General features: G+C 42.3%; 1 protein-coding gene across 1 annotated transcript; it reads right to left on the minus strand.

Annotated features, from left to right (window-relative positions):
- Nucleotides 1-11,882: 11,882 nt before the first annotated feature.
- LOC107828251 (uncharacterized) lies at nt 11,883-12,464 on the minus strand. Its single transcript, XM_016655539.1, has one exon. The coding sequence runs from the start codon at nt 12,462-12,464 to the stop codon at nt 11,883-11,885; it is 582 nt and encodes a 193-aa protein (XP_016511025.1).
- Nucleotides 12,465-13,190: the final 726 nt, after the last annotated feature.

Here is a 13,190-nt window from a genome sequence, read left to right on the forward strand (position 1 = left end):
GATGAGTTGGCGGACAAGTTTATTGCAAAAATTTTCTCACCGGGGCATATGGTAGGATTGAGAGATGAGATCTTGGCTTTCAAGTAGGAGCCCACTGAACCTTTGCATGAGATTTGGGAGAGCTATAGAACAATGGTAAAGGAATGCCCAACAATGATATGACTTAGGCGATGATCCAACAGACTTTCTATCGGGGCATTAACACAACAAACCAATGCATAGTGAAACAACTTGCTGGGGGCAACTTCATGAAGATGTCTTATGATGAGGCTTGTGACATTCTTGATGAGATGATTGACACTTCTTCTGCTTGGAAAAGTAGAGCCAATGTGCCCCAAGGTGACCCCACAGTCACTCATTTGCACAAGGAGTTATATGATCATGTGCAGGCTATAGCTGAGTTGACAACTACAATGAACCAGCTAGCAAAGGCACAGTTGCAACAAGTTTAAATACTCGTCAAGTAAATGCTATGGCGGGTGTCAACATGCTAGTCAACAAAAGAAGACAACGAGGTCAACAGAACCAAGGGAATTTGGAGCAATTTGACAATGATTGTGGTGGATTCCAAGATGATAGTTATGATGGGCAAAATGAAGAGGTACAATACGTGAATAATTATCAAGGCCAAAGGGGCAATTTTTCCAACCAACAACAATGGAGGCCCCAAGGCAATTGGGGAAATCAACAACAAGACAATAGTAATTGGGGGAACAACAACCAAAACTCCAGCTGGGGCAATCAGAACAATAATCAGAACAATCAGGGTAATTAGAATGGGAAAAACAACAACTGAGGTGGTAACAACAATCAAGGCGGGTGGAACAATATCAATCAATAAAACCGGAGGCAAGGCTTTCAAAGGCCTCCAATGTACCAACAACCAAACAATCCGCCCCCATTTCCATCCCAAGGTCCTAGTTCTTCTAACCCTGACATGGGGAGAATTGAAATGATGTTTGAACAGATGATGAAAAAGAGTGTGGATACCGATGCTCAGTTGTCTTCCCACAATACCTCAATTAGAAATTTGGAGGTTTAATTAGGCCAAATCTCACAGTCCTTGAATACTCGCCCTAAGGGTGCTCTACCAAGTGATACGGTAGTAAACCCGAAGGGTAGGAACAATCATGTTATGGTAGTAACTATAAGGAGTGGATGAGGCGGTGATGTGAATGCCTCCAAACAAAAGCAAATATTGAGTGATGAAGTTGAGTTGCAAAAAGATGAAGTTCCTTTGGTGGTTGAAAATGTGGTTGATGAGAATGTGAATGAAGAAGTGAGGATTGATATTCAAGAGGCCGAGGTGGAAACTCAAAATGACGTGAACCCATCTAGGGAACATGTAATAGACATGCCGGAGCTGGTTGTGCCTAAAGCCAAGGCTCCTTTGCCAAGACCACCTCCACCTTATCCTCAAAGGCTCGTGAAGCAGAAAAATGAGAATCAGTTTAAAAAGTTCATTGATATGATAAAGAGCTTATCCATTAATGTGCCTTTAGTGGAGGCCCTTGAACAAATTCCGTGCTATGCTAAATTCATGAAGGACTTAGTGACAAAGAAATGATCTATGGATTGTGAAACTATAAAGATGACCCACCAAGTTAGTGCAATAGTGCATTCAATGGCCCCAAAGCTTGAAGATCCCGGTGCTTTCACCATTCCTTGCACCATTGGGAGTACGGACTTTGCTAAGGCTCTATGTGATTTGGGGGCAAGTATCAACTTGATGCCCTACTCAGTTTTCAAGACATTGGGTATTGGGAAACTGAGGCCAACTTCCATGAGATTGCAAATGGCATATAGAACGATGAAGAGATCATTGAGTATTATTGATGATGTGCTTGTCCGGGTAGACAAATTTATCTTGCTAGTTGATATTGTGATCTTGGATTGTGAGGTGGATTATGAAGTTTCAATCATATTGGAGAGACCTTTCCTTGCTACTAGGAAGGCCTTAGTTGATATGGAAGCAGGGGAACTCACCTTCCGGGTGGGTGATGAAAAATTGGTCTTTCATATGTGCAAGTCAATGAAGTAGCCCAACAGTTTTGAGGTGTACTCTTTTGTGGACCTTGTCACGGCAATGATAGTTGATGATACCAATGCAATGATCAATGTGAAGGACCCTCTAGAGGTCGTATTGTTGAATCTTGATGTCAATGATGATGAAGGCCGAGTGGGGTGTGTGAATGCTTTACATGGGATGGGCTCTTACTCTTATGAGCCTAGAAAACTCTTTTTGGACCTTGAGAATCGGAAGACTCCACCAACAAAACCTTCAATTGAGGAGCCTACGGTGTTGGAGTTGAAGCTGTTGTCTCCACACCTCAGGTATGAGTTATTAGGCCCTAGTTCTACATTTCCAGTTATTCTTTCCTCTTGTCTTACTAACATGCAGGTTGATGCCACATTGGCGGTGCTTCAAAAGCAAAAAAGGCATTTGGATGGACTCTAGCAGATATCTCGGGGATAAGCCCCGCATTCTGTATGCACAAGATTATTCTGGAAGATGATGCAAAGCCCTCCTTGGAACATCAAAGGAGGTTGAACGAGGTAATGCAAGAAGTTGGGAAAAAGGAGGTGATCAAGTGGTTGAATGTCGGGGTTGTGTACCCCATATTTGATAGCTCTTGGACTTCGCCGGTGCAATGTGTACTGAAGAGGGGTGGCATGACCGTGGTTGTAAATTTAAAAATGAGCTAATTCCTACCAGAACCGTCACCGGTTGAAGGGTATGCATGGACTACCACAAGTTGAATAAAGTGACCCGCAATGATTACTTTCCATTGCCTTTTCTTGACCAGATGTTAGACCGACTTGCTGGGCGTGCCTTCTACTGTTTCTTGGATGGGTATTATGGGTACAACCAAATCTTGATTGCTCCGGAAGACCAGGAGAAGACCACATTCAGTTGTCCATATGGCACCTTCGCCTTTTCTCAGATGCATTTTAGGTTGTGTAATGCACCGACTACATTTCAGCGGTGTATGATGTCCATTTTCACCGATATGGTGGAAGACATTTTGGAGGTGTTCATGGACGACTTCAGTGTTGTGGTTGATTCATTTGATGAGTGTTTGAAAAATCTTGATAGAGTTTTGGCCCGTTGTAAAGAAACCAATCTTGTTCTTAATTGGGAGAAATGCCACTTCATGGTGGAAGAGGGCATAGTTCTTGGGCATAAAATTTCAAAGCACGGTATTGAGGTAGATTAAGCAAAAATTGATGTGATTTCAAGGCTCCCTCCCCTACCCCTGTCAAGGGAGTTATAAGTTTTCTTGGGCATGTAGGGTTCTACCGGAGATTTATCAAACACTTTTCGAAGGTAGTGAACCCCTTGTGCAAGCTATTGGAAAAGGATGCCAAGTTTGTATTCGGTGAGAAATGTATGCAAGCCTTTGAACTTCTCAAGCATAAGTTGACCACCACTCCTATTATTACCGCACCTAATTGGAGCTTGCCCTTTGAGCTCATGTGTGATGTGAGCAATGTTGCGGTTGGGGCGGTTTTGGGTCAAAGAGTGAACAAAATGTTTCATCTGGTGTACTATGCAAGCAAGACAATGAATGACGCTCAAGTGAACTACACGGTGACCGAGAAAGAACTTTTGGATATTGTGTTCGCAATGGAGAAATTTCGTCTGTATCTTATGGGTGCCAAGGTCATAGTCCATACCGATCATGCCTCGCTCCGGTACTTGATGACGAAGAAGGATTCCAAAGCTAGACTGATGTGATGTGTCTTGTTACTTCAAGAGTTTGATTTGGAGATTGTGGACCGGAAGGGTAGTTGATAATGCCCAACTATGCCTTTTAAAAGACAAAGCGATCGCTGCAAATATAATCCGGTTTTAAGTCCGGAATCGAATCCTCAGGGAACTAACCTATCTATTACACTCTTCGGTAATGTTATTATCAACTCAATCAATCTCTAGATGCAAGATTTTTGATCAATAAAGATTGAGTTTTTTTGTTTAACTACTTCTACTACTATTAAAAACAACAGTAAGCTAAATCAAAGAGAATTCAATGGTAAAGAGGTCTAGGGCAGTGATTTCCCCAATTGCTAGTTTAGGTCTTGACTCTTCCGCTATAATCTCGCCGTAATACTCTATGAGGATTAAGAGTTATGGGCTATCATAATTATCTCTCGATCAACTACAATAATTTACTAGAGCATTCTCTCGAACTACTCTAGCTGACAATGGGTATGCAACTCTAAATTATCCCACCTAAGCTTTGTTATCTCTAAACCCACTTTTAAGTTCAAGTAATGAATCTCTTCAATTACCCAAAAGTAATATTGTTCAACAGCTATCTAATCTAATATTCTTTCTCAAGCAATATAAGGTAATTAGACACGATTAATCAAGGGCCCATTCAATTAATCACCATACAAAACGTAGTTGAACAATCATATCATAGATCCGGATCGATTATAACAACTTGAGTCAAAACTTCAACCAACAATTGGTTCCATCAACCCTAGACAAGTGTTTAACTACTCATAACAAAATAAGAAAGAACTACTAAATTGTTTATAATGTAAAATTGCAAGAATTAAAAGGAGATAGAAAAACTCTAATGTTTGGTTGATTTTTTCATACTTGTTTTTCCTCCAAAAGTAGTCTAAAATTAGCTTGTTTCTCTAGTTGGGCGAGTTTCTAAAGCTTATAAGGGTTTTACAAAAGTTTTCCCGAAATTACACTTTGGTCCTCAAACTTCCAGCTACGTGAACAGTGCACCGCGGTGAACGCTAACCTTTCTGCCTCACTTCATTAATATGTTGCGGTTCACCGCGGTCGCGGTGACCTTCTTGCCCAGGCCATTTATGCTTCTTTGTGTTCGGGTACTTCTCGAGTGGGTGTTTTTCTTCACATTATCGCCTCCAAAGCACTCCATGTTGCTTCCTCTCATATAATATTCCCTGCTAAACAAAAGAACACTATTTAGAGCATTTTGTTGGCAAATTATCTATAAAACAACAACAAAGTATAGTCATATTAAGGTGTAAATATCGACTATATAGCCTACTATCAATACCCCACACTTAAATCATTGCTAGTCCTCGAGCAATCCACCACACTCCATCAAAATTTCTTCCCTAAGCTTTTCCTTTAACGACTAACACCATGAACATTTTACAACAATTTGCACCTAGTAGTGAACAACCTTTACCTCAAGAGTCAAACCTTTTGTACCATGCAGCATTTGCACTTACTCAAACTACTCTATACAAGAGTCAAGACTTACCTTTCCTTTGTGAATCATATGCCCTCACACCACACATGAGAGTAGTTCCACATATAACGATAATTAAAACAAGTAGGAACTAAGAAAGACAAAATTCGCTCACTCTCAGAAAGAACGTTCACATGCCACAAAGATGCACCATAGGCTTGCCCATAGTGTAATACTTTACTAATTGAGCCCATTCGGTCTAAGATCAATAGGACTTTACTTGGTTGTAATGTAGACTAAGGGACGGGTAGGATATATTTAGATATAGTGACTAACCTCCCTAGACACTTTTAAAACAATTATATTAAACTTAAAGATCATAGTTATGCCAACTAAACACTCCACCTCATTTGTTTAAAACATCCCCATCTATTAGGTGCAATTTGTACAAACCACTACTTATCAACCATTATAATTGTTTATAACCCATATTTGTTTTCATAATGGCACTTTTTTTTCCTTTTTTTCTGTTATGCTTCAATTTCCACACCTTTTCTCTATCTTAATGGTTCCACTCAAAAACCAAACCACCATCCCACACTTTTACTTTTGCGTATTTCCATTACCGTTCAAGTGCTTATTGAGAGGTAAAAGGGTTCAAACGGCAAGCTATTCAAACAATTGGGTAAGGTTCACAATGTGGTTGCCAAAGAAATAAGCTTATAGGCTCAACGGGGTTAACTACGATTTATTGCATTCAGGTGGGTTTACTTTATATATCTGGATCAACAAAGAAATGCCTATATCACTTCTAAAACTGAAAGAAACTACTATTTCACTTTGCAAACACACATGGCAAGTTCTAGGCATCAAATATGAAATATGGAACACAGTAAAACTCACACACACATGGCATATGACTCACTCCGGATTGGGTTATCAAGACATTCTCTTTTGAGTATTCAAGTTAGATACAAACGTACAATTTTAAGGCACTCTAATAGGATTTAACCAATGAAGCTAGGCATTACACTGTAGTGTCTATTGTGTTCAGGTGTAAAAAATCGATTTTTCGCTCGTAGCCCATTAATCCTAACCTAAAACTAAAAAGAACAAAAACAAAAACTACATATACCCGGTTCAAGCTAAACCCTTGGAAAAGAACCTGGCCTAAAGAAAAACCAAGGGGGAGTTATTACACTACCTAAAAATAAAATTAAAAAGATCTTTTTGGTCTTTTTCTAGACTACTTCCCTCAAGAAAATTGTCTAATGGATCCGTCATCAGGAAGAGTCTCCATATTCTAATTTTTTTCTCGACTTAGTCCGTCAAGAACCCCGCCGAAAGAGATCCATCGTCGGGATAAGTTACTTACTATTTTAGCTTTCCTAATGAACTATTACTCTACATCAAAACAATCAAAGCAAGACAAAACAAGCAAAATCAAACAGTCAATTATTACAATTACAAACATACAATGAAGTATCCCCACCCCAGACTTAAAATGAAGACATGTCCCCATGGCTTAAAATTTACAGAACAGTGATGTTAAGGAACTTCCCTGAAGGCTCACTCCTGATCGGAGACAGTGTCTGGGTTTATGTTGCACGCACGTCCTAGCGCTCTCAACCAGCCCAAGAATTTCTTCTCCGATTTCACTTGCCTCTTAGCCACCGCATCAATACGGACACCCAAATCAGTGACTGAGGTACGCACCCCAGCCATATCCTGCTCCAAAGTTGTCATATAGGTGCTCCGGTGTGGCTGTGATGGGCCTGCCACATCAACTCTCAGAGGAGGGGGAACCTCAACTACCTCAGCTTCATCATCATCATCAGCCAAATCATCATCAGAGTCATCAACATTCACCACCGGCTCTCGTCCAATTCCAATTTTTCTCGCCCGGAATGGGGCTTTTAGTGGTAATCTCCTATCAACCCGAGGGTCTTCGGGGACCCGAGCAATACAACACATCTAGGTGATCAGCAAAGGGAAGTAGTGGCCCTTGGTTAGCTTAGGTGATCGAATGAACATCTCTTCATGAATGAGACGGGCCACATCAAAATCACTGTGGGACATAAAACAGTGGATTGCGGACGCCCGTGGTAGATTAACATCTGTCGTGTTGCTGGATGGCAACAATCGATTGTTGACAATGGTGAGCCAACACTTGGCCTCCCAGTTCAGACAGTGGGAGTTGAGAGTAATCCTGTGCTTGATCCATAGGTGTTCTCCGTCCGGCACACAGATAGTATCAAGAAGAGTGCCCCACAAGGCCCGTGTTCTGCTAAAAGTACGATAAGGATCAAAGTCACCCCGAAACACAGGCAGCCTATATACCTTGCGGATAGCATCGAGGGATGCATTTACCGGGGTATTGCGCACCATCACAACCCCATTCTCATGTTCTGGCAAGTTCGCATAGAACTCCCTTACTAGTTGAACATTAGCCTCCTCCGGTACCTCGAAGAAGATGTCCAGCTGACACCGCCGCAACTCATTAAACATATTGGGGCATTCCACCTCCAAAGCCGTTCGATCAATGTGCACCTCAGGTTGTAGCTTCTTGGCTGCTTTCTGGTTGTACCTATCCTCCACTGCCCTGGATACAAACCAAGTGCTATCGAACTGAGGTGCACTGACTTGGCTCCTAGCTCGTGAGGAGCTTCCCGGTCCACTAATGGAGGGTCCGGTGTTTCGTCTCTTCCTGGAAGAACTCATTGTAGCTGTCATACAACGAAACGCCTATTAATGAGTGCGCAAAATATGTGACTATGGATGGTTACTCAGACTTCACCATAACCATGTCACAATAGCTCCTTATATCTCCATTGGGGCAATTTCCCAAACACCTTGTGAGCAAGGCACTATCCAAACACGTATAGCCCTCATGGGTACATCAAAGCTCCTCCCCAATCAAGTATACTACCACACCAACACACCCCATACTTACTTCATTCAATCACCCACAAATAACACCGTTCAAACATGCAATGCACAGCCCCTTCACCAATCAAACTCAAAAACGAAAGTGAAAACCAAAAACAAGAAGACAAAGAGTATACCAACAATTACATCCCAACACAACATAAAATTACATAAACTACAACTCAATACTAAAGAAAAGAGGAAGAAGAGGTGAGGAACATACCGTAGTTGAAAAATGGGGAGAGGAATGGAAGTGGGGGATGTTAGTATGAGGGAAGAAGAGGAAGAAGAAGAGAGTATTTGAGGGGTTAGGGTTTAGGGAGAGAGAGAAATTGGAAATATGGGGGAGGGGATCGGTGTTTTGGGTTTAAGAGGGGTGGGGTGGGGTGGTTTGGGTTGTAAAATTAAAAGAGGAGGAAAAAAAATAAGAAAAACGAAAAAAAAAATTTAAAAAAATTAGAATTACCTGGGACCGACCGCGGTTGACCGCGGTCCACCGCGGCCGTGGTGGGTTTCAAAATCTGAGGCAGAAAGTTTACGCCTCACCGCGGTTCACCGATGTCTACTGCGGTCGCGGTGAGATGAAAAATCTGAGGCAGAATGTTTGCCTTCCACCGCGGTTCACCGCGGTCACGGTGCTAGCGCTGATTTTTTTTAAATATATGAAGTTACATGAACACACTAACAACACCCTCGTGGGTTGCCTCCCACGCAACGCTTGATTTAACGTCGCGGCACGATGCAAGCATTTGATCATCACTCCTCATCTGCGTACTGGGGCTCTCCCAAAGTGATTACCACTCTATCCCCTTTTTCTTCAGCCATGCCAAGGTAATGTTTCAACCTTTGCCCATTTACTGTGAACTTATTTGTCCCATCTTCTGATTCAATCTTTACAGCTCCACTCAAGAACAATTGCACCACTCTGAAGGGTCCTGACCATCGGGACTTTAACTTACCTGGGAACAATCTCAATCTCAAGTTGTATAATAACACTAGATCTCCGGGTTTGAAGTTTTGATCCAAGATGTGCTTATCATGCATTAATTTCATCCTTTCTTTGTATGATCTAGCACTCTCAAAGGCCTGGAACCTGAATTCCTCTAGCTCATGTAACCCAGTGATTCTGTTAGTACCTGCTGTCTCCATGTCTAAGTTTAACTGCCATAATGTCGAAAGTGCTTTATGCTCTAGCTCAACTGGGAGGTGGCATGCCTTGCCAAACACCAACTTGTACGGTGACATACCAATTGGGGTTTTGAAGGCTGTGCCGTATGCCCACAATGCATCATCCAATTTCTTTGCCCAGTCAGTCCTTGTTACATTCAATGTTTTTGTGAGGACACTTTTAATCTCCCTGTTGGACACTTCAACTAGCCCGCTTGATTGTGGGTGGTACGGGGTGGTCATTTTATGACGAACTCCATATTTTTTCATCAGCCGTGCGAATGCTCTATTGCAGAAATGAGTTTCGCCATCATTGAGTATAGCTCTTGGGGGTACCAAAACGCGTGAAAATGTTCTTCTTTAGAAAGCCTAGTACCCTCCTTAACATCATTGGTCGGGAGAGCAACTACTTCGACCCACTTGGAGACATAGTCAACTGCTACCAATATGTAATTGTTACCATACGAGCTGACGAATGGCACCATGAAGTCAATCCCCCACATGTCAAAAATCTCCACCTCTTGAATTGTGGTCATTGGCATCTCGTGTCTACAAGATATGTTGCCAGTTCTTTGGCATTCATCGCAGCTTTTAACCCAAGCATGGGCATCCTTGAATAGAGTAGGCCAGTACATGCCTGACTCCAACACCTTAGTTGTTGTCCGAATTCCTCCAAAGTGTCCACCATATGATGAAGCATGGCAAGCCTGCAAAACAGAATGTTGATCTTTCTCGGGGATACACCGTCGGATCATGTTATCTACACATATTTTAAACAATAAAGGTTCATCCCAATGATAATATTGACAATCACGAAAGAACTTTTTCTTTTTAATTGAGGAGAGTTCATAAGGTACAATACCACTTGCTAAATAATTAGCAATATCAGCATACCAAGGTGCCTCCTCCATTGTCATTGCCAGTAACTGTTCATCCGGGAATGTCTCTGTTATATCCTCAACCTCTACCTTCTTTTCAGCTCCTTCCAACCTTGAAAGGTGGTCAGCTACTTGGTTCTCTGTCCCTTTTCGGTCCCGTATTTCCGGATCAAATTCTTGTAACAGAAGAACCGAACGAATCAAGCGTGGATTTAACTCCTTTTTTCTATCAGGTACCTAATTGTTGCATGGTCAGTGTAAACAATAACTTTCGATCCAATCAAGTATGACCTAAATTTGTCGAATGCAAAAACAACAACCAACATCTCCTTTTCCTTCATAGTGTAATTGAATTGTGCATCGCTCAGCGTTCTGCTTGCATAATAAATCGGGTGCATCAGTTTACCCTGTCGCTGCCCCAAGACTGCTCCTATGGTGTAGTCACTTGTGTCGCACATGAGCTCAAATGGTTGCTCCCAGTTGGGAGCAACAATGATGGGTACAATCACCAATCTCTTCTTCAGCTCCTCAAATTCCAACCTGCAATCATTAGAAAACACAAAGGGGTGATCCTTTTCAAGGAGTTTGCATAATGGGTTAGCAATTTTGGAGAAATATTTTATGAATTGCCTATAGAAACTAGCGTGCCCAAGGAAAATTCTCACCGCCTTGACTGAAGTGGGCGGTGGTAATTTTTCAATCACGTCAACCTTAGCATGGTTGACCTCAATTCCTTTACTGGACACTTGATGTCCCAAGACTATCCCTTCCTGTACCATAAAATGGCACTTCTCCTAGTTCAATACTAAATTTGTCTCCACACATCTTTTGAGCACTCTTCTTAAGTTGTGAAGACAATCCTCGAATGAATCTCCCACCACGGAGAAATCATCCATAAAGACCTCCATAATACCCTCCAACATGTCTATGAAAATGGCTAACATGCCCCTTTGAAATGTATCTGGTGCATTGCAAAGCCCTAAAAGCATTCTCCTAAAGGCGAAGATGCCATATTGACAAGTGAAGGATGCTTTATCTCTATCTTCGGGGGCTATTGATATCTGATTGTACCCCGAATATCCAGCCAAGAAATAGAAGTGCGAGCGCTCGGCCAGCCTGTCTAACATTTGGTCAATGAAAGGCAAGGGGAAGTGATCCTTTCGGGTGGCTGTGTTCAATTTTCGGTAATCCATGCAAATCCGTCATCCCGTGACTGTACGAGTTGAGATCAACTCATTATTCTCATTTTGCACAACAGTCATTTCCCCCTTTTTCGGCATACATTAGACAGGGCTAACCCAATTGCTATCAGAGATGGGGAAGATGATTCCCGCATCTAACCATTTGATCACTTCCTTCTTTACTACCTCTTTCATGTTCGGGTTCAGCCTTCGTTGATGTTCCCTGGAAGGTTTGTGCCCTTCTTCCAAGAGAATATTATGCATACAGAAGGCTGGGCTGATACCTTTATGTCTGCCATGGTCCAGCCAATGGCAATCTTGCTTTCCTGCAGTACCTGTAAGAGCTGTTCTACATATACATCTAACAAACCGGATGATATAATAACAGGAAAAGTAGAATCGAGGCCTAAGAAAACGTACCTGAGGTGATCTGGAAGTGGCTTCAGCTCCAACTTGGGTGGTTCATCTACCGATGGCTTTGCTGGAGGTGTAGCCCTTTTTTCTAACTCAAAGGACTCGAACTGAGGTTCCCTTTTCCAGAATCCTTAGCCTTCAAGTGCCATGACCCACTCAGCCAACCCTTCACCATCCATTTCTTCTAAATTTGTCAGACTTGCCTCAAATGGATCTTTAGCAGTCAGGGTCACATCATCTTCTTGCAGGATCACATCCACTGCCTCCACTAGAGAGCAATTAGCATATTTACTGGGTCTCCTCATAGATTGTTGAACATTGAATATGACTTCTTCATCGTTCAGTCTCATTTTTAATTCCCCAGTCTCACAATTGATTAGGGCTCTCCCAGTGGCCAAAAATGGCCTACCTAAACTGATAGATATCTCCTCATCTACCTGACAATCTAGAATAACAAAGTCTGCAGGGAACACGAACTTCCCCACTTGCACCAACACATCATCAAGAATCCCAGTAGGCCTTTTTACCGTGCGGTCAGCTAGTTGTAGCAACATCGAAGTCGTTCTAGCTCTGCCAATGCCCAGTTTGGTGTATACAGCTAGAGGCATCAAATTTATGCTGGCTCCCAAATGACATAATGCCTTTGCAAAGGCGTAACTCCCAATCGTGCATGGAATAGTGAAGCTACTTGGGTCGGACATATTTTGAGCCATCGGCTAGGTCACTACTATGCTGCAGGTCTGCGTTAGAGTCACTGTAGATAGGTCTGTAAAATCAAACTTCCATGACATTAGGTCTTTCATCATCTTCGCATAACCTGACATCTCCCTCAAGGCATCCATCAAAGGAATATTCAGCTGAATTTGACACATCATCTCTATGAATTTCTTGTATTGATCTTCCTTCTTTTGTTTTACCGGTCTCTGAGGGAATGGTGCAGGTATCACCCTTTGTGTACTACTTGCTGGCTTCTCTCTGTTGGATTTCTGTGGCACAAGAGGCACCACCTGTTCTGTAGCTTGTTCATTTATCTTAGCCTTACCCTTTTCATCTTGACCCTGTTCAACTACCACTTTAGTCAGATTTGTTGGTGCATCTACCTCTAGTGGAATTGGAGTGGCTGGCGTAGTCTCTTTGCTGGCTTGTGCAATCTCTTGCTCTTTGTCTAAATCTCTCCCATTCTGAAGACTTACTGCCATCAGCTAATTTGGGTTTTGCTCCTTGGGGTTAATATTTGTATTCGCTGGCAATGTTCCCTGGGGGCGGTTGTTTAAAGCCATAGACAACTGCCCCAACTGAGTTTCAATGTTCTTTATAGCCGAGTCATGTACTGCCAACTTTTCTTGCATCTTACCATTTGTCCCAATGAGTTGCTGGAGCATCCCCCTGATCTCTACCATGTTGTTATCTTTCTCCTGAGGAGGTGGCTGATATGTCAA

Source organism: Nicotiana tabacum, chromosome 3, assembly GCF_000715075.1.
Source record: "Nicotiana tabacum cultivar K326 chromosome 3, ASM71507v2, whole genome shotgun sequence".
NCBI classification, from domain to species: Eukaryota; Viridiplantae; Streptophyta; class Magnoliopsida; order Solanales; family Solanaceae; genus Nicotiana; species Nicotiana tabacum.

Bases quoted from the DNA above. Each gene is read 5' to 3' on its own strand.
- LOC107828251 (XM_016655539.1), bottom strand. From the start codon at position 12,464: ATGGCTCAAAATATGTCCGACCCAAGTAGCTTCACTATTCCATGCACG.